Source organism: Chiloscyllium punctatum, chromosome 12 (assembly GCF_047496795.1).
Source record: "Chiloscyllium punctatum isolate Juve2018m chromosome 12, sChiPun1.3, whole genome shotgun sequence".
Classification (NCBI taxonomy): Eukaryota; Metazoa; Chordata; class Chondrichthyes; order Orectolobiformes; family Hemiscylliidae; genus Chiloscyllium; species Chiloscyllium punctatum.
Genome location: NC_092750.1, coordinates 1837171 through 1860882, shown reverse-complemented (window position 1 = coordinate 1860882; position 23712 = coordinate 1837171). Strand labels below are relative to the sequence as shown.

General features: G+C 48.7%; 1 protein-coding gene across 1 annotated transcript in view; it reads left to right on the top strand.

Moving 5' to 3' along the window:
* Positions 1-23712, top strand: part of LOC140483545 (sodium- and chloride-dependent creatine transporter 1-like) — a 172658-nt gene that overhangs the window by 7439 nt on the left and 141507 nt on the right. The window contains exon 2 of the mRNA XM_072581735.1: positions 12147-12392. Coding sequence (XP_072437836.1) covers positions 12147-12392 — 246 coding nt within the window. The remainder of the gene's footprint in view (positions 1-12146; positions 12393-23712) is intronic.

Genomic DNA, 23712 nt, shown 5'->3' with positions numbered 1-23712 from the left:
ACCCTCTTGGTCTGTCCTTTACCTCTCCCACCTATCTGCTCCACTCTCCTCTCCAGCCTATCACCCATTGCATTCCCGGACACCTCCCCCTACCCATTCCTTCCCACCTCCCCAACCCCCTCCCATTTATCTCTCAGCCCCCTTGGCACCCCCTCCCCTCTATTCCTGATGAAGGGCTTTTGCCTGAAATGTCGATTCTCCTCGGATGCTGCCTGACCTGCTGTGCTTTTCCAGCACCACAATCTTGACTCTGATCTCCAGCATCTACAGTCCTCACTTTCTCCAGTGAGTAGAGTCCAAACCTATTTAGCCTTTGCTCATAGGACAATCCCTCCATCCCAGGGATCATCCTAGTGAACCTTCTCAGGACTGCCTCCAGTGAAATCTCTTTTCTTGAATAAGGGACTAAACCTGCTCACAGTGCTCCAGGTGTGGTCTCCCCAGCACCTTGTACAGTTGCAGTGAGACTTCCCTACTCTTGTACTCCAACCCCCTTGAAATAAGGGCCAACGTTCCAGTACCCTTCCTGATTACCTGCTGTCCCTATGTGCTAGCTTTGTTTTTGTGCACGTTTTCCCAAGTTCCTTTGTGTTGCAGCTTCCTGCAGTTTGTCTCCATTTTAAGTGATCCCATTCTTTTGTTCTCCCTTCCAAAAACCATAACTTCACATTTTCCAACATTATGCTCCATTTCTCAACGTTTTGCCCAGTTACTTAACCCATCAATAACTCTGTGTAAACTGTCTGTATCTTGCTCACAACTTGCCTTTTGTTCGTCATCTGCAAATTTGGCTGCAGTGCATTCACTTCCTTCCTCCCAGTCCCGTTAATGTATCATAAACAGTTAGAGTCCTAGCACTGACCCCTGTGGAACCCACTGGTCATACTCTCCTAGTCAGATAAACAGCCCACAACCATCACCTCTGCTTCTTGCAGCTAGGTTCTGGATCCCATGGATTCTTGCCTTTGCTTTCAGCTTCCCGTGTGGGTCCTTATCAAAAATCTTGCTGAAATCCAAATAGACTTGCATTGCCCTCTGGTCATCATGTTGAAAAATTAATCCAGTTGGTCAGAAATGACCTCTCCTTAACAAAAGTGTTGTGACTGTTCTTGGTGAAACCCAGTCTCTCCAAATGCAGAATTGCTTCCAATAATCTCCCCCTCACTGAGATTAGACTTACTGGCCTTTATAGTTTCCTGGTTTATCCCTTGCTCATTTCTTAATTAATGTTACCACGCTGGTAGGTTGTTTGTTTTTTGATGGGGGACAGTGTAGAGGAATCTTTATTCTGTATCTAACCCCGTGCTGTCCGTGTCCTGGGAGTGTTTGGTGGGAGACAGTGTAGAGGGAGCTTTACTCTGTATCTAACCCCGTGCTGACCCTGTCCTGGGAGTGTTTGGTGGGAGACAGTGTAGAGGGAGCTTTACTCTGTATCTAACCCTGTGCTGTCCCTGTCCTGGGAGTGTTTGATGGGGTCAGTGGAAACCTGCTACCTTCTCACTGCTCCCCTTTCCTATTAAAACTGTTTGTTGATTGATTTTTATTAGTTTATGTTTTATTGATGATTTTTAGTAATGTTTTGATTGTATTATTGACTCCTCCGGAGTGGAGGCACTGTATCCCCTGAGCACAGAGGGTCATCGAGCTCCGTGATCTCTCTCACTCTGCAATGCGATTGCCAACATCACAGTATTTTCATTCTCAAAGTGACATTCCCAGTAACCTCTATATGCAGGAAGTATTGTCCATTGGAGACGTCAGTGGCTGACGTGTGAGTTGCAGTGTTTTCCCTCCTCCTTGCCTCATTTTTCTTTTATTCAAGATAAACCTTATCTTCTGTCTCCTCTCACTCTCTCCCCACACGCCTTTTTCTTTCTCTTGTTTTTCTCTGCGTCTGTGTGTGTATGTGTCTCTCTTTGTGTTTGTGTCTCTGTCTCTCTCTGTGTTTCTGTCTGTCTCTCTCCTCTGCATCCCCACCCCTTACCCCCACCACATTCCGCCTGCTTTTCTCTCTCCATCTGCTCCTGATGTGTTTGTAATGATAATCAGAGCATGATATCTCTGGTCCTGGATCTCCCATTGCTGACAGTGTGTTTGACAGGAGGGGGCAGCTATATTACTGAGGGTATTGGGGTCTGCTTTAAGGTTTAATTCTCTGCACATTCCTGCAACAACCTCCCAGTAGACTGTGTCTGTCTGTGTTCGATGCTCACAGTATGGCATTGCATCTGTCAGGGAATTCCTGTGATACAGTAGCTCAGAGAGAAGCCAAATAGAGACTGACTCTGTCTCATCTCGATAGAAGCACCTCAGGACTTTCTAGAGACAGAGTTATTCCAATGTCTTTGTTCACACATGCAGTACAGTAAAGAGATCCACAGTGAATAGGAAACACTCCCAGCCAATTCTGTCTGAAATGCTCTATCATTTCATCCAGTGATCCCTTTTTTTAAACAAGGAAACCTTTTTTTTGTTTTAAGTTTGAGAGAGGAGGGCGAGGGAATTGGAAAGAGAGCAGAAGCAATGGGAAGGGTCTGAGTGAAAAATGAAAGGGGCAGAAAGTGACAAAGGAGAAATAGAAACTAAAAGAGAAAAAGGAGAGACCGAGAACAGAGTGCGCCAGAGATGATGATTGGTCTGAGGACATGAATATTTGGGAGAGATCTGGATTCTATGTAATGATAATTCCCTGTGGTGTGCTCCCATTCACTGGTTGAGACACAGAATGACTGGCTGCTTCTATCTAATCCTGAGTTCTGTCTTCTGCCTCTGTCCTACTGTCCCTTTGAATCGTGAATTAAATAAGGAATGCTGCAGGGAGGCTGGACACAGTGACACAGGCATACAGTGAGACACAGACACCATTCTGATATTTCCATCATTCACAAACAGACAGGGGGTGGGGGAAGAGAGAGGGAGAGAAGAAACGTAAAACAGAAATGGAGAGGGAGAGGGAGAGGGAGAGGCATAAAACACAGGCAATGAGGAGAATGAGAAATGTAGAGGGGGCGAGTGAAACATGGGAAACCACTGTTGAGGGGAGATAGGGAAGAGTGTGATTCTCGAGTCAGCAGCACCTCCAATCCCAGCAGAATTGTTGTCCTGATTTGAAATATTTTTGGAAATGAAACGTAACCGAGCAGCTGTTTAATTCTGAATCCGCTCTCATCAGGGAGTGTATGGCGTCATTTTCAATGCTCTGAATGAGGACTGTAATACAATGCTTCTCTGACCTTCAGCACCTGCACATTGCTCGCCTGCACCAGACTGACACAATTGAGCTCCTTGTTCCTGCTGCAGTCTGACCTTTGTCCCCTCTCTTCAAACTACCTGGAAATATGCTGCAGTGTGTCTGTGTGTGTCTGTATAAATACGTCTTGGTGTGTGTCAGTGTGTCTGTGTGCGTCTGATTTGTATAATTATGTCTGTGTGTGGGTTTCTCTCAGTGTGAACATGTAATGTTTGTGTCTGTTTGTGTGAGAGTTCTGAAATCTCTTGATCTATAAACACTTGAATCAAACAGCTTTGTTGAGCCACTGGCTCTGAGATTGGTGAGCAGGAAGACGCTGAGGGGAATTTTATTCTCAGTTTGACATTGTACCTTTCCCTGTGCTAGCTCCCCTCTGGGATATTACAGCAATGACGGGGACGTCAGCGCGTTTCATGTGATCTACACTGCAGTGCTGTTTCTCTTCCTGATTCATACTGTACCTCGGTCACTGTTCACCTCTCGCAGAAACTTACAACAGCTAGGGCACAGCAGGCCGTTCAGCCTATTGTGTGGATGCAGGTCCTCTGGACCAACCATGTGCTGTCCGGGGGTGAGAATGGGGGTGAGGGTGGGGATTAGGGTTGGGGTTTTGGGGACAGCTCCCTCTGGAGAGGCTTCACTCTGGCCCTGGGCTGGAAAGCCCCAGAGCTCCCCCACCCACCCATCTCTCCCTCCACCACCCACCCCTCTCCCCCTCTCCCTCGCTCCACCACCCACCCCTCTCCCCCTCTCCCTCGCCCCACTCCCTCCCTGCCCCTCTCCCTTGCCCCACCCCCTCCCTGCCCCTCTCCCTCCCCCACCCCCTCCCTGCCCCTCCCTACACTACCTCCCCCCTCCCACCCCTCCCCCTCCCCCAGAGCAGTGCCAGCTGAGCCTGTAGACCCCAAAGGGGGCAGCAGATTGTTCCTGAGAATTTTGACTAAGAGGCCATTCAGCCCCTCAGGCCTCTCCCAGTATTCAGTTAGATTATGGATTATTAGGATCTGGCTTCACTTATCTGGTTTGATTCCATAATATTCCCTGACTCCATCCCCACCAAAAGAACCCCCCATCACAGCAGCCTGAACTTACAATGATGAAGCTGTGTCAGGTCTCCACTGCTCCTGGGCTTTGTGGGGGAGGGCAGTGCTGAGGGAGTCGCTGTTTTTTGGATGAGATGTTAAACTGAGGCTCTGTGTTCCCTTTCTGTTGAATTTGAAATTTTCCATTGGATTATTTTGAAGAGAGCTGGGCAGTTATTCCCAGCCTCCTGACTAATAATGATCCCTCAGTGAGTGTAACAAGATCAGTTATCTTGTCATGGATAACAATCCCGTTTGTGGGATCTTACTAACAGCTGTTGCAGTTCCCATGTTACCACAGTGACTAATACTCCATTGGCTGGAAGTGCAGTGTGATATCTGACTCTGAAAGGTACTAGGGAAATGTAAAAGTTATTTTTCTCCTTTTTGAAGCCCTTCAGGAGTCAAATGCCTGGTTTTGATGATCCCATTGATCATCCCCATAACACCCTGGAATTACTTTACTTTGTGGAATCTGGATATTTTGTTGTTGCTATAGAGTTAGAATTTGGTTCAGACTGATTGAAGGAGAGAATGTGATCAAAGTGACATGGAAAAGACAATGTGATATTTTGGAATGTGGTGTGTGAGCAGCAATGACTCTGCCTCTCAATGCTTTGACACTGGATTGGTCAGGAGCAACTCTATTTAATTCAGTCTTCATGGTTCCTAAACAGAATCCACTGCATTCATTTCCTGAACAGTTTTAGTAATTGTATGTTTCGAAGTGAATAAATCTAGTGGCTGCAGTATTGGGCACGCTGGATATTCTGAAGGCCTGACTAGAAAATGGCCGCCCTAGCAACAAGGATAACAGGAGCCGGTTAATTTGATTTGTGTTTTCACAGGAGTCAGAACGAGTGGAATGGTTTCTCATCCTGACAGAGATAGCATCCTGGCACTGCCTGAGCAATCTGTTTCAGTTTGTGATTTTAATTAAATAATACAGTTGCTTGAGGCAGACAAGTAGCTCTTGCTAGTTTGTGCTGGATTTGGTTTCACTGACCTGAGATTACTCTGGTAACTGCCAGGAACTAAGAGCAGCATTTTGGTTGCCAGGGCCCTCCCACTGAGTCGTTTCCTTGTACTAACCTGGTCAGAACTTGCTGATCACAGACAGCTAGTTCTTGCCTACTCCTCTGTTTGTTTTACTGCCTGAGGCTCCACCTTCATGGAGAGCTGTTGGATGGCTTGCTCCTGTCTCTGGTTATGGAGTCCAAAACTTTGTGGCCACTGGGTAGATTTATCAATTGTCTCATTCGTCTACAGTTCCTCCAATCCATGTCTTTTGTGTATCCTCCACTTCCTCCATCCCACTGTGAGTTCCTGGGTCGGAGTCAAGACTCTGCTCGTTCCACCTCTAACGTTATAAGTTCCCTCTTTTGACCAAGCTTTTGTTAGGCCTCCTAGCTGTTCCTTTCGTTTGATATTAATTCTTGTCTGATTATATTTCTCTGTAGTGTGTTGGAATGTGTCTCTATAACAAAAGCACTTTCTAAATGTAAGCATACACCCACTGACATTACAGCACAGCAGGAACCATTCTGCTCATTAAGTCTATGCCAATGATACAGAGCCGGCCTCTCCTCATAAGGCAACTTGCTTTTTCCAGCTGTTAGTTGAGGAAAAATTCTCTGATCTGCTTCCAACACATTAACATTCTTCTGTAAATACAGTGACCAGTCCTGTCCACCGTATTCCAGCTATGGCCTCATCGATGTCCTGTACAACTGAAGTATCATCTCCTCCTCTTGCATGCAATTCCCCTCACGATAAGCCATCATGTTCTACTAGCTTTCCTGATTACTTGCTGTCCCTGCAGACTAACCTTCTGTGATTCTTGCACTAGGGCACCCAGATCCCTCTGCCACCTCTCCTCATTTATATCATTGGCTTGTCTTTTTCTTTCTGCCCAGATGGGCAAGAGCACATTTTTCCACATCACCCTCCATTTGTGACACCTTTGCCCATTCCGTTAACCTGGCTGTATCCCTTTGTAGCCTCTCCAAAACTCTCTCTTCTGCCTATCTTTGGGTCATCAGTGAACATACCCCATAAGGTGCTCGGTTAGTTCAGTTGGCTGGATGGTTGGTTTGTGAACAGTGTGGCTGCATTTCATGTAGCGGTCTGACTCTCTCCTCCTTCATCTCTCCCTTTACCTGAGGCACAGTGACTCTCTGGTTAAACCAGTACTGTGTTCTCACTCACTCTTTCTCTCTCGGAGCACAGCCCTGAGATGACTTCACCTTTATATGACCCCATGAACTTATTTGGTGGGGCACCTTATCAAGTGTCTTCTGGAATTTGACATAAAATCCCTCCTTTATCTACAATATAAGCTGCCTCTGCACAGGGTTCCACTAAACCATGTTGGCGCTGCCTGATGATCTTGAATTTATCGAAGTGCCCCTGTGAGAATGTCTTTGATAATCACATTAATGTTTTCCCTTTGACCGATGTGAAGCTACATGGCTGTAGTTTCCTGCTTTCTGCCTCCATCTGGGTTGAATATTAGCCATTTTCCAATGTAAAGGAATCTTCCCTGAGTCTAATGGGTTTTGCAAAATTAAAATTAATGCATCAACTGTCCCTCGAGCTACTTAAAGCTCTTGGATGAAAGTCATCAGGATCTGGAGACTTCCATCTCCTATTTCCAATAATTTACTATTTCCCTGGTAATTGTGCTTTCCTATAGCTCCTCCGTCTCTCTCAATTCCTGATTTTCAATTCTTTTGGGGATGTTTGTACCATCGCTGTGTCAACCATGATATTGGTGTTGGATCTGATGGTGTTGACCTCAAACACACTTTCCCTCAGGCAGCTGAAGGCTGCACAGACACTATGGGGAGTGCTGGCTCCCTTCATCAATAACTGCTCCGGTATGGATCTTCTCCAAGGTCTCCCCATGGACCCTGATGATCGGCTGGTGGGGGGTGGGTTTGCTCCACAATGGCACTCCAGCTTGGTGGAGGATCTTTATCTCGTGGGTGTTTAGGGTGAGACCTATTCGTTCTCATGCCTGTGTAAAGGTGCTGACACTGGTCTGGAGTACACTGTGAGGTTGCACCTACACCAGCATTATCTGTGTACTGCAGCTTGATGCCACTGGTTGGGGTGACTTTGAAAGTGGCAGAGGTTTGATTACTTTCGCTCTGATTCTGTAAGTTAGCCCCACTCCAGTGGGGTCCATGTGACTGACATGCGCAAGTGCTGTACTCCCAGCTCCGAGTTGGCAGGTTAACCCCCTGGTAGACAGAGGGATATTCAGGGATACCCTCAAGTGTGACATTCCCACAGACACCTGGGAATCAGTGGCTCAAGATTCTCCAAAGTGGAGGAGGAATACCTGGGAAGGCATTGAGCACCTCGAGACTTGCCATTGTGAAAAAGCAGAAGCTGGAGGTAAACCAGCACAAGGAGCGCGCTACCCCACCCACACCCCACCCACACCCCACCCACCCCCTGCCCTGAGCATTACAGAGCCTGCAGTAGCCCCACCGGTCGGTCCTCATGTTCATGTCCCTCTCTCCCCACCTCAACAAATTCCACACCCATCACGACGTGGAGCTCCTCTTTCCCCCGCCCCCACCTCCTCACTTTCTTCTTTGACAAAAACTCCCGACCTCCCTCCGAGGACCCCTTCTTCACCCTCTGACCTTCCTCCTCATTTGGTCACCCCCAGAAGGCCTTCTACCCACCCTAGACCTCTTTGTTGCTAATTGATGACGTGATATCGGCCACCTCAATTTCTCCAACAGACCCATTCAGCCCCCTCCACCAATACCCTCCTCTGCCTCGCCAAACTGGTCCTCATCCTCAACTCCTCCCATTTCCTCCAAATCCAGGAGGTGGCCATGGGCAGCTGGTTGGGCCCCAGCTACGCCCGCCTCTTTGTTGGTTATATCGAACAGTCCCTGTTCAGTACCTACCCAGGCACAGTGCCCCAACTCTTCCACTGTTACATTGACTGTATCGGTGCAGCGTCCTGTACCCATGCTGAACTGGAACAGTTCATTGACTCCGCCCACAACTCCCACCCCACCCTCCAATTCACTTCATCCATCTCGACACCTCTCTCCCCTTTCTTGACCTCACCATTTCCATCTGCAGCAACAGTCTCATGATGACAGATGGATGTTTACTACAAACCCACAGACCCCCATAAAACCTGGACTACACCTCCTCCCACCCAGTATCCTGCAAGAACCCCATCCCATTCTCCCAATTCCTCCGTCTCTGCCGCATCTGCTCAGACAAGGAGATGTTCCATTCAGAAGCATCCTGGATGTTCGTCTATTTTGAACAACGCACGGTTCCTCCCTCTGTCATGCAGACAGTCCCCCACTGCCTGTTCCACTGCTCTAAACCCCCTCCGCCGCCAAACATAATGAAGACAGAGTCCTCCTCAGTTTAGGGCACTGACTCTGTTTAAAAATAAAGACAGAGTCCCCCTTGTCCTCACCTACCACCCACCAGTCTCTGCAGCCAATGCATCATCTTAAACCCTTGTGCAAACTCCAACTAGACCCCACCACCAAGAACATCTTCCCCTCTGCACCCGTCTCGCCCTTCCACAAGGACCATTCCCTTCGACAGACCTTGGTTCACGCCACCCCTCCCCTGAACGCCCGGTACCTTCCCCGCAACTGTAAATTATGTAAAACCATCGGTCACCAGCCACCCCCCCCAACCCCCCTCCTCCCCCCCCTCCCACCTCCATTCAGGGCCCCAAACACTCCCTCCAGGGGAGACCGAGGTTCCCCTGCCTCTCCTCCAACCGAGTTTACTGCATCAGGTGCTCCCCCTGTGGTCTTCTCTACATCGGGGAGACTGAACGTAAACTTAGGGAACGGTTCACCGAGCATCTCAGCCGGGCCCACAGGGGCCAACCAGACCTCCCAGTCACCGCCCATTTCAATTCCCCTTCCCACTCCCTCTCCGACAGGACCATCCTTGGCCTCCTCCATTGCCACAATGAACCACAGCGTAAATTGGAGGAACGACGCCTCATCTTCCTCCTGGGCAGCCTACAGCCTGGAGGACTCAACATTGAGTTCTCCAATTTCAAATAACCTCCCTTCCCATCCCCCTCCCAGCCACCAACCGGATCCATTCCTCTCATTGACCAACCAGGTCATACCCTCCACCTCTTCACCTATCCCCACTTTACCACCCTGCCCCCGCCACCCCCTTTATCTGCAGTTCCCCCACATCCACCCCCCAGTCCTGTAGAAGGGTTATACCTGAAATGTTAACTTCTTCACCTCCTGATTCTGCCTGGCTTGCCGTGTTCTCCCAGCCTCCTGCCTGTCCACCATCAGTCTGTACAGTCACCTACAGACTCTCCCGAGAATGGGAAAGAGTCATCTTTCCCTGCGAGGGACCAATGATGATGATAGTATCATCTGTACTGAAGACCGATGGAACATATCTGTTCAGTTAATCTGCCATCTCCATACCCTGTATTACTAATTCCCAGACTCCTTTTCTATGGAACTATCGCCTACTTTATTAACTCTTTTTGTGTTTTTGGTTAGATATCTGACAAAGTTTACCTAATTTTATACATTTGACTAACTTTCTCTTGGACTCTAATTTTCCCCTCATTAATAATCTTTGCTGGGTTTTTTTATATTCTGTCCAATCTTTGACTATCCTCCCACCACCATCTGTGCAGAATTGAGAGATTTATCTTCACTTTGACTAAGACCTGATTACTATTTCTAGATTTTTCTAAAACTGAATTCAAACTTCCAGACATGCCAAATTGGTGTTTGAAATCTGTTTTGCGCATCTTTCGGCCAGTTAAATCACAGCCGCAGTACAGGGTTTAGGTTTGTTCATTAATGGGATCTCTGTGTTGCCTAGCATGGTGCTGAGCCAACCCCATTGCTGTGGGTCTGGATTCACATGTAGGCCAGACCAGGTAAAGATGGCAGTTTCCATCCCTGAAGGACAGGAGTAAACCAGATGGGTTTTATGATAACTATCTGGTCACCATTAGAACATAGAACAGTATAGCACAGGAACAGGCCCTCAGCCCAAGATGAAATGAATTTAATTCCTTCTGCCCGCTCTTGGCCCACATCCCTCCAAGGGCAATATCCAGAAGTCCGTTCAACAGCCGTATCGTATCTGCCTCCACCATTACCTCACCTGGCAACATGTTCCAGACTCCTCCCACTCTGTGCTTAAAAGCAACCTGTCCCTCACGTCTCCTTTGAACTATCCCCCTCTCATCATAAATGCATTCCTCATAGTTTTAGACATTTCAACTCTGGGGGAAAAAGGTTCTGACCATCAACCCTATCTTTGTATCTCATAACTTTGTAGACTGCATATTCTCATAAACATGATATCCTGACTCTAATACTCCATTTACCAACCAATAAAGACAAGCATGCCGTACACCTTCGTTACCACCCTATCTGCTTGTGTAGCCACTTTCAGGGAGCTATGGACTTGAACCCCAAGATTCCCCTATACATACAGCTGTTCAGAGTCCTGCATGGGTGGTATGGTGGCTCAGTGGTTAGCACTGCTGTCTCACAACACCAGGGTCCCAGGTTTAATTCCAGACTTGGGCAACTGTTTGTGTGGAGTTTGCACATTTTGCGTGGGTTTCCTCTGGGTGTTCTAGTTTCCTCCCATAGTGCAAAGATGTGCAGGTCAGGTGAATTGGCTATGCTAAATTGCATTAGGTGCATTAGTCAGAGGGAAGTGGGTCTGGTTGGGTTACTCTTCGGAGGGTCAGTGTGGACTTGTTGGGCCGAAGGGCCTGTTTCCACGCTGTAGGGAATCTAATCTATCTAATCATTAATTGTATACTCTTGCTTAACATTTGATCAACCAAAGTACAGTACTCACACAGATTAAACTCCACCTGCTATTTCTCCGTCCATGTCTACAACTGATCTATCTCCCGCTGTATCTTTTGACTACCTTATAGACTATCCACAACTCCACATTTTGTATTATCTGCGAATTTATGAACACACCCAACTACATTTTCATCCAAGTCATTTATGTATATGTCAGACAGCAGAGGCCCCAGTACGGATCCCTGTGGAACACCAACAGTCACAGATTTCCAGCCTGAAAAGCCCTGTTCTACCACTAGCCTCCTACATTAGCTTTTATTTCCAGATTCTTACTAATTTCAAAAACTACCATCTGCAGTGAGGGGGCAAGAGGGAAGGGCGGAAGGGTGCTCAACAACTGGTCCAATCACATCGCCATTCTCTCCCACTGCAATAAATGTCCCGGGATATAAAGTAATTAATCAGTATTCAGGCAGGGTCAGTGCTGAGGGAGGGCCGCACTGTCGGAGGGTCAGTGCTGAGGGAGCGCCGCACTGTCGGAGGGTCAGTGCTGAGGGAGTGCCGCACTGTCGGAGGGCCAGTGCTGAGGGAGTGCCGCACTGTCGGAGGGCCAGTGCTGAGGGAGTGCCGCACTGTCGGAGGGTCAGTGCTGAGGGAGCGCCGCACTGTCGGAGGGTCAGTGCTGAGGGAGCGCCGCACTGTCGGAGGGCCAGTGCTGAGGGAGCGCCGCACTGTCGGAGGGTCAGTGCTGAGGGAGTGCCGCACTGTCGGAGGGTCAGTACTGAGGGAGCGCCGCACTGTCACAGGGTCAGTGCTGAGGGAGTGCCGCACTGTCCAGTTTTTGTGTGTATAATATGGGTATTTTATTCACTACATTCAGGGGTACGTACCCTTTAGAAAACACCTTATTGTGCATAGACACTGAAAGCTGGTGTTGTTGTGATTGGTGCTGGAATAATGTGGATCCACCATCTCCTTGTGCCTGTTTTCCAGGTGGAATTGGCTGTTCCCGTGCCCCTGAAAGTGAAAGCACTGAACTGGCTGGTGACCCTGAGTCTGGTCAGGAAGATAAATCCGTATTGACTCCTCTCGTTGTCACAAACGGTTGTGTCAAGGATCCAGGGTCGGAGCGAGAGACATGGACTCGTCAGATGGATTTCATCATGTCCTGTGTAGGGTTTGCTGTGGGACTGGGTAATGTTTGGCGATTTCCCTACCTGTGTTATAAAAATGGAGGTGGTAAGTACACTGTCAAATCCCAGTCAATGTAATTCCATCCCAATCCCTGTTCCATGGCAATGTTTGTGCTGGAGAGGATTTGTGAGGATGTTTCTGGGAGGGGGAACAGTCATAAGGAGGCACTGATCTCACGGGAACAGAGGAGGCTGACGGAGACTTGATTGAGCGGCTTTAATTCTGAGGGACTTGGACAGAGGATCCAATGGGTTCGTTCCCCTTTACAGAGAGGTCAATAAATATGGGCAAGGATTTGAAGGATCTGCTTGAAGGTTTCGAGGGGATTTGAAGAATAATTGTTTCACACTGTACCAGACACAGAACTTATTGAGAGAGTAAGGGATGCAGAACCCCTCCATGTTTGGATAGTGACATTCACAACAGTGATATTGACCAAGAAGTGGTTGGGGAGATGGGGATTAGACTAGATAAACAGTACAGTCTCAATGGGCTGAACGGCCTCCTTCCAAGAAGTGAATCTTTATCTCTGTCAGTTTTCCTTGCTGTTGACTCACCGTGAACAGGAAATGGGGTACTGGATTACCTGGAAAATCCCTGGAATCAGTCCCAGCTTCTGTCAAAAAAACACCAGAATTATCTCCAGTGCCTGAGTGTACTTGATGTCCAAAGATCAGAGTACCGAGCACCAAGGGAACAGACTCCAGCTGCTTACTCATTCATGCCACGGGGACATTGCTGGCTGTCCCAGTATTTATTACCCATCCCTAGTTGCCCCGGACAAGGTGGTGATAATCTGCCCCCTTACATTAAATGAAATGCATGGGATTGTGGGTAGTGTATTGAGATAGATAAATAGAGAGCTGGCTGATGGACAGGAAACAGAGGTTAGAAATGAACAGGTGATCTTCTTCCAAGGGGCAGGCAGTGAGTAATGGGATACTGTAGGGGCCAGTGCTAGGGCCCCAGCTATTCACACGATATAGTCATGATTTAGATGAGGAACTGACTGTACTATCCCCAGGTTTCCAGGTAACACCAAGCTGGGTGGGAGGGTGAGCTATGAGGAGGATGCAGAGATGGTGCAGTGTCATGGGGACAGGCTGAGGGAGTGGGTTAATGCATGGCAGATGCAGTTTAATGTGGATCAACGTGAGGTTAGCCACTTTGGGAGCAAGAACAGGAAGGCAGATTATTCTGAGTGGTAATTGACTGAGAAAGGGGTGGGGTGCAATGAGACCTGGCACCCTGGTACACCAGTCGCTGAGAGATAGCGTGTGGGTGCAGCAGGCAGTAAGGAAGGGTAAATGGTGAGTTGACCTTCAGAATGAGAGGGTCAGAGTACAGGAGCAGGGATGTCTCACTGCAATCACACAGGGTTTTACTGAGACCATCCCGGGAATACGCTGTGCCGTTCCGGTCTCCTTATCTGAGGAAGGATGTTTTTTACTATAAAAGGAATGCAGCTTCCCAGACTGATTCCTGGGGTGGTGGGGCTGACGAATGAAGAGATCAGTTAGAATTCTTTTCACTGGGAGTTTAAAAAGATGAGGGGAAATCTCAGAAACCTATAGACAGGGATAATGCGGAAGGATGTTCCCAGTTACTGGGGAATCCAGAACCAGGGTTAGAGTTGAAGGGTACCGTGTAGGTCAGTTAGAATCGAGATGAATTGAGTTGCATGGAATTAGTTTATTGTCAGATGTACTCACATGAGTACAGTGAAAAGTTTACAAGTTGCCTTCTACAGCATGATCTTTGGTACAGAGGTACCTAGGTACAGAATCTTGGCAAAAAACAAAGAAATAGAGCTGGGAGCCTGTGGAACGACTCCACCACAGAAAGCAGTTGAATCCAAAATGTGAATGTTTTCAAAAAGGAGGTAGATATCGTTCTCGGGCTTCAAAGTTTTGAGTAGAATATGGGGACCTTTATTTTCACTTGTTAGATGTGGGGTGTCTCTGGCGAGGTCAGCATTTACTGCCCAGAGTCAAACATGTGCTGGAAAAGCACAGCCAGTCGGGCAGCATCCAAGGAGCAGAAGAGTCAACGTTTCGAGCACAGGCCCTTCATCAGGAATGTACGGGCTTATGCCCGAAATGTCGATCCTCCTGTTCCTCGTACACTGCCCAACCGGCTGTGCTTATCCAGCAACACACTCTCAATTCTGATCTCCAGCATCTGCAGTCCCCACCTAATTTATTTCCCAGAGGGCAGTTCAGAGTTAACCACGTTGCTGTGGGTCTGGAGTCACATATAGGCCCAGACCAGGTAAGGATGGTAGATTTCCTTCCCTGAAGGAGATCGGTGAACCAGATGGATTTTTACAACAACAGCTTCATGGTCATTATTAGACTCTTCATGCCATCTGCTGTGGGCAGGATTTGAACCCCAGTCCTCAATGTTACCTGGGTCTCTGGATTAATAGTCTTGAGTTAATAGCATGAAGCCATTACCATAATCAATTAGCCATAATCATAATGAATGGGGAAGCAGGCACAAAGGGCCAAATAGCCTCTTGCTGCTCCTGTTCTCTATTTCTGTGTAAGACAGATGCAAAGTTTTTGGTGAATTTCTCTGGGTTTCCTTTTGAAATTCTCCTGTCTCTCTGTAAGAGACCCCCATTGATCTTTGTTTATTTGGGACATTCACCATCTAAATGTTGGGAATGGATATTGCATCGTGGAAGGTGCAGAATGTGGCCTATATTCATTTGAAAATAGAGGTTTGACTTTCAGCTCCATTCTGATTGTTGGTGTTTCACTAAGTGGGGATTTTATCAGAATTATTCAGCTCTCTGCTCAAGGGTACAGCTGACCCACAGTCTGTCTCTCTGTCTCTCTCTCTCTCTCTCTCTCTCTCTCTCTCTGTCTGTCTCTCTCTCTGTCTGTCTCTGTCTGTCTCTCTCTCTCTCTCTCTGTCTGTCTCTCTCTCTCTCTCTCTCTCTCTGTCTCTCTCTCTCTCTCTCTCTCTCTCTCTCTCTGTGTCTCTGTCTCTCGGAGAGTGAGAAAGCAGCTGTCACCTTGCACAGCACCAGCCACATCGCTGTGGCTCTGTTGGTACTGGTCTGATCCATATTGGCTGTCCAGTTAACAAGGAGTTGGGAGTTATGGTGACAACATTAACCTTTCCCACGTGGAGCTGTGACCCTGATATCAAAGAGTAAACATTGTCTCCAGCACAGGACTGACCATTGATCTCTCCTGTCTGACAGTCTGCCATTGGTGTGTTTTGGAAGGATTTAGAATTGTTGCTTGATCTGTTTGACTGTGTTTTAAACACACCCATTAATGAGAGAAGGAATGAAGGGTTATGGGGACAAGGCAGGAAAGTGGAGTTGAGGATTATCAGCTCAGCCACCATCTCACTGAATGGTGCAGCAAACTCGATGGGCTGAATGGACTATTTCTACTTCTTTCTTGACCATCAAGACCTGGAGCCCTTGAACGCAGAGGCAGGGACACTACCCAGACAACCTTTCACAACAGCAGGATATCCCACAGCCAGTGAAATATTGGTACAACTGTCATCACTGTAAAAGGTGGGAGACCCCAGCAGCCAGATTTATGCACAGCAAGATCCCAAAAATAATACGGACAATAACGGGATAATCTGATTCCATGTTGGCTCGGGATAAGTATTAGTGAGGACACCAGGGGAAATTCTTTGCTCTCCCTCAAACTTATTTGGACTCGATGCAACTGCCCAAGAGTCATAGAGCTGTACAGCACAGAAACAGACCCTTCGGTCAAACCTGTCCATGCCAACCAGACATCCTAAACAAATCTAGTCTAGTCCTATTTGCTAACACTTAGCCCATCTCCCTGTAAACCCTTCCTATCCATGTACATGTCTTTTAAATGTTGTAACTGTACCTGAATCTACCACTTCCTCTGGCAATGCGTTCCATTAATGCACCACTCTGTGAAAAATTTACCTCCTGCCTCCTCCAAAGTCCGTTTTAAATTGGTATGTTTTCCTTTATTGGTCAGTGCATTGAGTACAGTTTGTTGGTTAGGCCACTGTTAGAATATTGCGTGCAATTCTGGTCTCCCTCCTATAGGAAGGATGTTGTGAAACTTTAAAGGGTTTAGAAAAGATTTCCAAAGATGTTGCCAGGGTTGGAGGATTTGAGCTATAGGGAGAGGCTGAACAGACTGGGGCTGTTTTCCCTGGAGCGTCGGAGGCTGAAGGGTGACCTTTTAGAGGTTTACAAAATTATGAAGGGCATGGATAGGATAAATAGACAAAGTCTTTTCCCTGGGGTTGGCGAGTCCAGAACTAGAGGGCATAGGTCTAGGGTGAGAGGGGAAAGATATAAAAGAGACCTAAGGGGCAACTTTTTCACGCAGATGGTGGTACGTGTATGGAATGAGCTGCCAGAGGATGTGGTGGAGGCTGGTACAATTGCAGCATTTAAAAGGCATTTGGATGGGTACGTGAATAGGAAGGGTTTGGAGGGATATGGGCCGGGTGCTGGCAGGTGGGACTAGATTGGGTTGGGATATCTGGTCGGCATGGACGGGTTGGACCGAAGGGTCTGTTTCCATGCTGTACATCTCTGTGTCTATGAATGTGACTTGGAAGCAGCTGGATTTTCTAAAACCCGATCTGGTCTGTAATGTCCATTAGAGGAATGACTTGTCCTATCCTGACTCCAGAGCCTCGACCATCCATAATTCCAAAAGGGCAGCTTGGCATTGGCTGGACCTACCACATCCTGAGAATGAATTCATCAGTCTAAAAATCGGACACCAGGACATGTTCATTAGCTTGCTGCCTGACTGTGTCATGGAGTAAAATTGGAACAGAGGTGATGTATTCCTCTGACTCAGGGTCACAGGCTTTACAATCTGACAAAGTCAGCTGTAATCCGACAGCAACTGGAATGAGGCAGAGAGAGGATTCAACAAAACCGTTTGTAATGTTTACCTTTTCAACCTTGGTGTTGAAGACCACAAAATGTCACATTGTTGTTGTCCGAAGGATGTAGTGACAGCACAATAATGTCACAGACCTGGGGCATTGTGCGGGGGGGGGGGTGCAGGGGAGAGGAGGGGGAGGGGGAGGGGGAGGTGAGAGGGGTTGTTTTTGATACTCAGGTCACCTTTGACCAAGGAACCCGAGCAATGCCAATCATTGGGTATCAGGGACAAACTCTCCGCTGGTTAGAGTCATATCTGCCACATAGGGAGATGGTTGTGGTTGGTGGAGGTCAGTCAGCTCAGCTCCAGGACATCTCTGCAGGAGTCCCTCAGGGGAGTGTCCTAGACCCAGCCATCTTCAGCTGCTTCACCCATGACCTTCCCTCCATAAGGTCAGAAATGGGGATGTTTGCTGATGGTTGCACAATGTTCAGCACCATTCACGACTCCTCAGATACTGAAGCAGTCCGTGTTCAAACTCAACAAGATCTGGACAATCTCCAGGCTTGGGCTGACAAGTGGCAAATAACATCCATGCCATACAAATGCCAGGCAATGACCATCACCACTTAGAGACAATCTAACCACCGCTCTTTGGCATTCAGTGGAGTTGCCATTACCGAGTCCCTCGCTATCAATATCCTGGGGGTTACCATTGACCAGAAACTCGACTGGGGGACTTGCCAAATGAACACAGTGGCTACAAGAGCAGGTCAGAGCTCAGTCTACCCAGTGACACACATGTCCTGAATGAAATCAATGAAAAGCAAACTGAAATATCATGGTCACCATCACTGATGGAGAGATTGGAGTTAGCATTGATTATTATGAAACCCATCTGGTTCACTGACCCTCATTAGGGAAGGAAATCTGCCATCCTTACCCTGTCCAGCTGACATGTGTCTCTTAAGATGGTGACTCTGATTTGGTTCCTAGGCAATTTCAGAGGATGATTAGTTCAAGGGCAACAAATCTCAGATTTGCCAGTGATGCCCACATTCGCTGAGAGAATCTCATTTCTTGGTTTCATCTGTTGTGAATTGCAGATGGGCACTGCCCTGTGGACGAGCATCTCTGAGGGAGGCTGAGAAATCTCTCATTCTCCTCTAATGGCACGGTGGCTCAGTGGTTAGCACTGCTGCCTCACACCACCAGGGACCCAGGGTCAATCCCAGCCTCGGGTGACTGTCTGTGTGGAGTTTGCACATTCTCCCTGTGTCTGTGTGGGTTTCCTCTGGGTGCTCCGGTTTCCTCCCACAGTCCAAAGATGTGCAGGTCAGGTGCATTAGTCAGGGGAAATGTAGAGTAATAGGGTAGGGGAATGGGTCTGGACTTGTTGGGCCAAATGGCCTGTTTCCACATTGTAGGAATTCGAGGAATCCATTGACATTCACTTCAGGTGGGTGAGGTGATTGGCTGGTAGTGTATTACATTAATCTGTGTATTTGCTGTTCTGTGTTATCTCCAGTTTACTGCTGTCAGCTGTGTGTGTGTGTGTGTGTGTGTGTGTGTGTGTGTGTGTGTGTGTGTGTGTGTGTGTGTGTGTGTGTGTGTGTGTGTGTGTGTGTGTGTGTGTGTGTGTGTGTGTGTGTGTGTGTGTGTGTGTGTGTGTGTTCTTCCTCCTATTTACATCTCTCTGTTTATTGCGAGTTTTAAACTATTAACTAATCTATGCTGAAACGGTTGTTTTCTCACTAGTTGGCTGCCAAGTTCTCAAGGTGACTCTGAACTGGGCCAGTTCAATCACACATTGTTCAGTCAATGACCTTACTATACAATGCTCAGATCAAACATTCTCTGATATTTCCAATGTGACACTAAAACAACACCTTGTGGATTGTGCAGTCAGCGATATTGCTAATCTCTACAAACAGCATCATTTGTCGGAGGGAATCCCTGATATTCTGCTGGAGTTACAGCAGAAACTTGTGGTCCTCAACCTCGTCAATTTTGGAAAGTTAGTAAAGCAATCAGCAGAAATAATTACTACCCTGACCCCCACTGACACAAATCTGAGACTCCCCTGCGCTTGGGGAGGTTCTGTCTTCCTTGTACAGTTCCATATGTGTTTTAATTCCTGCTGGCATGTTGGCTTGGCCTTTTCCGGAATTCTAAGTTTGGAATGATCTGGACTCAGTCTGGAGAGGGAAAGTCTTTTTTTTCCTGTCTACTACAATTTTTTAATCATCTGAAGCCCCTCTAACAGCTCACTGTCTTACTCCAGTATGCTCAACAGTTACCTCACCTTTGCAAGCTGGCTTCACCTACTCTGGTGAATTTATGTACAATCCCTTTTTGAGGCTGGTCCTACAGCGTGGGACACTGCACCCTGGGTGGGATGTCAGTAGAGATTGGGACAGTGGGCACTAAGCCAAAGTGACCCCAGAGGGTCAAGAGAGGAATCGAGGAGAAATGTAAGATGTTGTGAAACAGGAAAGGGTTCAGAAAAGATTTTTTTAGATTAGATTAGATTACTTACAGTGTGGAAACAGGCCCTTCGGCCCAACAAGTCCACACCGCCCCGCCGAAGCGTAACCCACCCATACCCCTACATCTACATTTACCCCTTACCTAACACTATGGGCAATTTAGCATGGCCAATTCACCTGACCTGCACATCTTTGGACTGTGGGAGGAAACCGGAGCACCCGGAGGAAACCCACGCAGACACGGGGAGAACGTGCAAACTCCACACAGTCAGTCGCCTGAGGCGGGAATTGAACCCGGGTCTCAGGCGCTGTGAGGCAGCAGTGCTAACCACTGTGCCACCGTGCCGCCCACGGATGTTGCCAGGGTTGGAGGATTTGAGCTACAGGGAGAGGCTGAACAGGCTGGGGCTGTTTTCCCTGGAGCGTCGGAGGCTGAGGGGTGACCTTATAGAGGTTTATAAAATCATGAGGGACATGGATAAGGTAAAAAAATAAAGTCTTTTCCCTGTGGTGGGGGAGTCCAGAACTAGAGGGCATAGGTTTAGGGTGAGAGGGGCAAGATATAAAAGAGACCTAAGGGGCAACGTTTTCACACAGAGGTTGGTCCGTGTGTGGAATGAGCTGCCAGAGGAAGTGATGGAGGCTGGTACAATTGCAACATTTTAAGAGGCATTTGGATGGGTATATGAATAGGAAGGGTTTGGAGGGATATGGGCCGGGTGCTGGCAGGTGGAACTAGATTGGGTTGGGATATCTGTTCAGCATGGACGGGTTGGACCGAAGGGTCTGTTTCCATGCTGTACGTCTCTGTGACTCTGTGAGAGGAGTTTAGATAATGGTGAGTGACAGGCTCAGAGGCCAGGGCCTGGTCTATCCCTGAAGCCTCATTAACCCCAGCGCTATCGTTCCTCATTCTTCACTTTCACGTGGACTTCACCAAAAATAGGCAAAAGTGAGGACTGTAAATGCTGGAGATCAGAATCGAGAGTGTGGGGCTGGAAAAGCACAGCAGGTCAGGCAGCATCCGAGCAGCAGGAAAAACAACATTTCATGCAAAAGCCCTTCATCAGGAAACAAAAATAGCACAATTTGCATTTATATAGTGCCTTCAGTAAGGTTAGAGATCGTGAAATGCTTCAACACATCGATTCTCTCAAACACAATCTTACACTAATCCACCTCAGGAGATATCACAGGATTCTGTCAGCATAGGCCCTGAATGTACCTGCTAGTTCCATTTTACCCAGAGACCTGCACTGTCTGTCAGGAAAATAAACTTGGTCAAAATGTGCCATTGTCTTACTGAGGGAGGGAGAGAGAGGGGGATTGGGGGACAGTGAAAGGATGCTATGCCTGTCCTAATGATGCTCCAGTGCTGCTGGTGGGTTTGGTGGGACAAAGGGAGCTCAGTCTGTCTTCCTGCTGCTGCCTGAAACCAGTTTAATCCCTGACCAATGAAACCAGTTTAATCCCTGACCAATGAAACCATCTGCCAGTTACTGCTGTGATGTAGACTGAGCTCTGTTGCTAATCCTTCCCAGCCAGCCAACTCTGTGACAATGAATCACAACAGAACCTGCCTCCCTTTCCCAGCAACACCCACAGTGTGTTTATTTCTCAAAGGTTGGTGTGTGACACAGTACATCAGGGGTTAAGGCCAATAACATCAGCTCGCTCTCATTCCTCCAGTGTCATCCCCAACACCAAGCAAAGCTGTTAGGGACAGGGATAGCATGGGGTTAAAGCTCTCTCCACACAGGCAGCACGGTGGCTCAGTGGTTAGCACTGCTGCCTCACTGCACCAGGGACCCAGGTTCGATTCCAGCCTCGGGTGTCTGTCTGTGTGGAGTTTGCACGTTCTCCCCGTGTCTGTGCGGGTTTCCTCCGGGTGCTCCGGTTTCCTCCCAATGTCCAAAGATGGCTGTGGGAAATTACACATAGTGTTCAGGGATGTGTAGGTTAGGTGCATTAGTCAGGGGTAAATGTAGGGGAACGGGTCTGGGTGGGTTACTCTTCGGAGGGTCGGTGTGGACTTGTTGGGCCGAATGGTCTGTTCCCACATTGTAGGGATTCTGCACTGTTCCCCCAGCAAACACTCCCAGGACAGGAGTTAGATATAGAGTAAAGCTCCCTCTACGCTGTCCCACCATCCAACACACTCTCTCTCATGGAAGCTCTGTGTCGGAGCTGAATTTATGACTCTCCTGGTTTCCCTTCATTCCCACCGTTGCATGGTCTTGCTGCTGATGGTTACACAGTCCAGTCCCAACCTGTGGTCAACGCTGTTTGACAGACGGGTGTGGGGGAGGGGAGGCCAGAGTGGTCACTGTCATGGTGACAGAGAGGGGAGTGCGTACTCGGGAGAGCAATAACTCTTCCAGGAAGGGCTTGGGATCAGCCTGAATTGGTCTGAGACAAGCAGGAGATCTCCTTCAGAGTCTGTCAGCTGACCTCTAATCCTCACTCAGAGTACCCTCTATCCTGCCCCCCTATCCCTGACCTTAATCTCTCCACAATCACAAGCAGAAGCTCCCTGAGCACCATTCCCAGGAATTCCCACCAGAAACGGCTTTTCAACTTTAATTTAAAATCCCAGCTCGTGTGTGACCAGCTTGCTCTCCGATCCCGTTGTTGTGGATGGTGTTACAGTCTGTCTCGGGACAGCAGGGATGGTCAGTAAGGTGCTGGACATTTGGGGTCGATGGTTGGAGGTGGGAGGTGGATTTGTGTCCAGGCTGAGGTCAGGGGTCAGGGCAGGTTCACTGACATGTTCTAGATACTGACCCACTCAGTCAAAGAGACTCCTTTAACTCAGGGTCCTGCACTCACCCTGGATTTCACCCCTATTTTTGTCAAAACAAGACACTCTCTGCTGGAGAGTACCAGGACAAATTAGCCTGAGCTCTGCACTCCACTCCCCTCCTGCTCAGAAAGTCACCGGTTCAATTGCAGGCAATGGGCTCAAACCCTTTAATCAGACTGTAACTCCGAGAACAGTGTCGGAGGGTCAGCGCTGAGGGAGTGTCGCACTGTCGGAGGGTCAGTGCTGAGGGAGTGCCGCACTGTCGGAGAGTCAGCGCTGAGGGAGTGTCGCACTGTCGGAGGGTCAGCGCTGAGGGAGTGCCGCACTGCCGGAGGGTCGGCGCTGAGGGAGTGCCGCACTGTCAGAGGGTCAGCGCTGAGGGAGTGCTGCACTGTCGGAGGGTCAGTGCTGAGTTGTATTCCTGCCTGCGCTCTCAGGCTGATGTAAATGATCCCGTGGTTGTTCTTTGTAAAAGGGCAGGGACTTTCACCCATGTCTTGCTGAATATTTTATTATACAACACACATGACTGAAGCAGTTTGATTGGTCTGTTTCCCTCCCTGCGGTCTGTGGGAGCTTGCTGTGTACAAAGGGCTGCTTTTCCAAACACGGAGGGAGGGACTGAGAGAGCTGGGAGCTGATCAGTTTTGGGACACTGGGGGGGGGGGGGTGGTGTTTTGTGAATGGTGGCTCTGTTTGGAGAGGGACAGTGATTCTGGGTGATGTTTCAGAGTGACAGCACCATCCTGCAGCTCACTCACACCCCCACACCCCAGGCCTGACTCCCCTACACCCTCTCCCCACCCACACTCCCCCAGCATCGCCCTCCCTCACCCACACTCCCCCAGCATTGACAGCCCCCACCCACACTCCCCCAACATCGCCCTCCCCCACCCACACTCCCCCAGCATTGACACCCCCCACACACACTCCCCCAACATCGCCCTCCCCCACCCACACTCCCCAGCATTGACACCCCCCCACACACACTCCCCCAACATCGCCCTCCCCCACCCACACTCCCCCAACATCGCCCTCCCCCACCCACACTCCCCCAACATCGCCCTCCCCCACCCACACTCCCCCAGCATTGACACCCCCCACACACACTCCCCCAACATCGCCCTCCCCCACCCACACTCCCCCAGCATTGACACCCCCCACCCACACTCCCCCAACATCGCCCTCCCCCACCCACACTCCCCCAA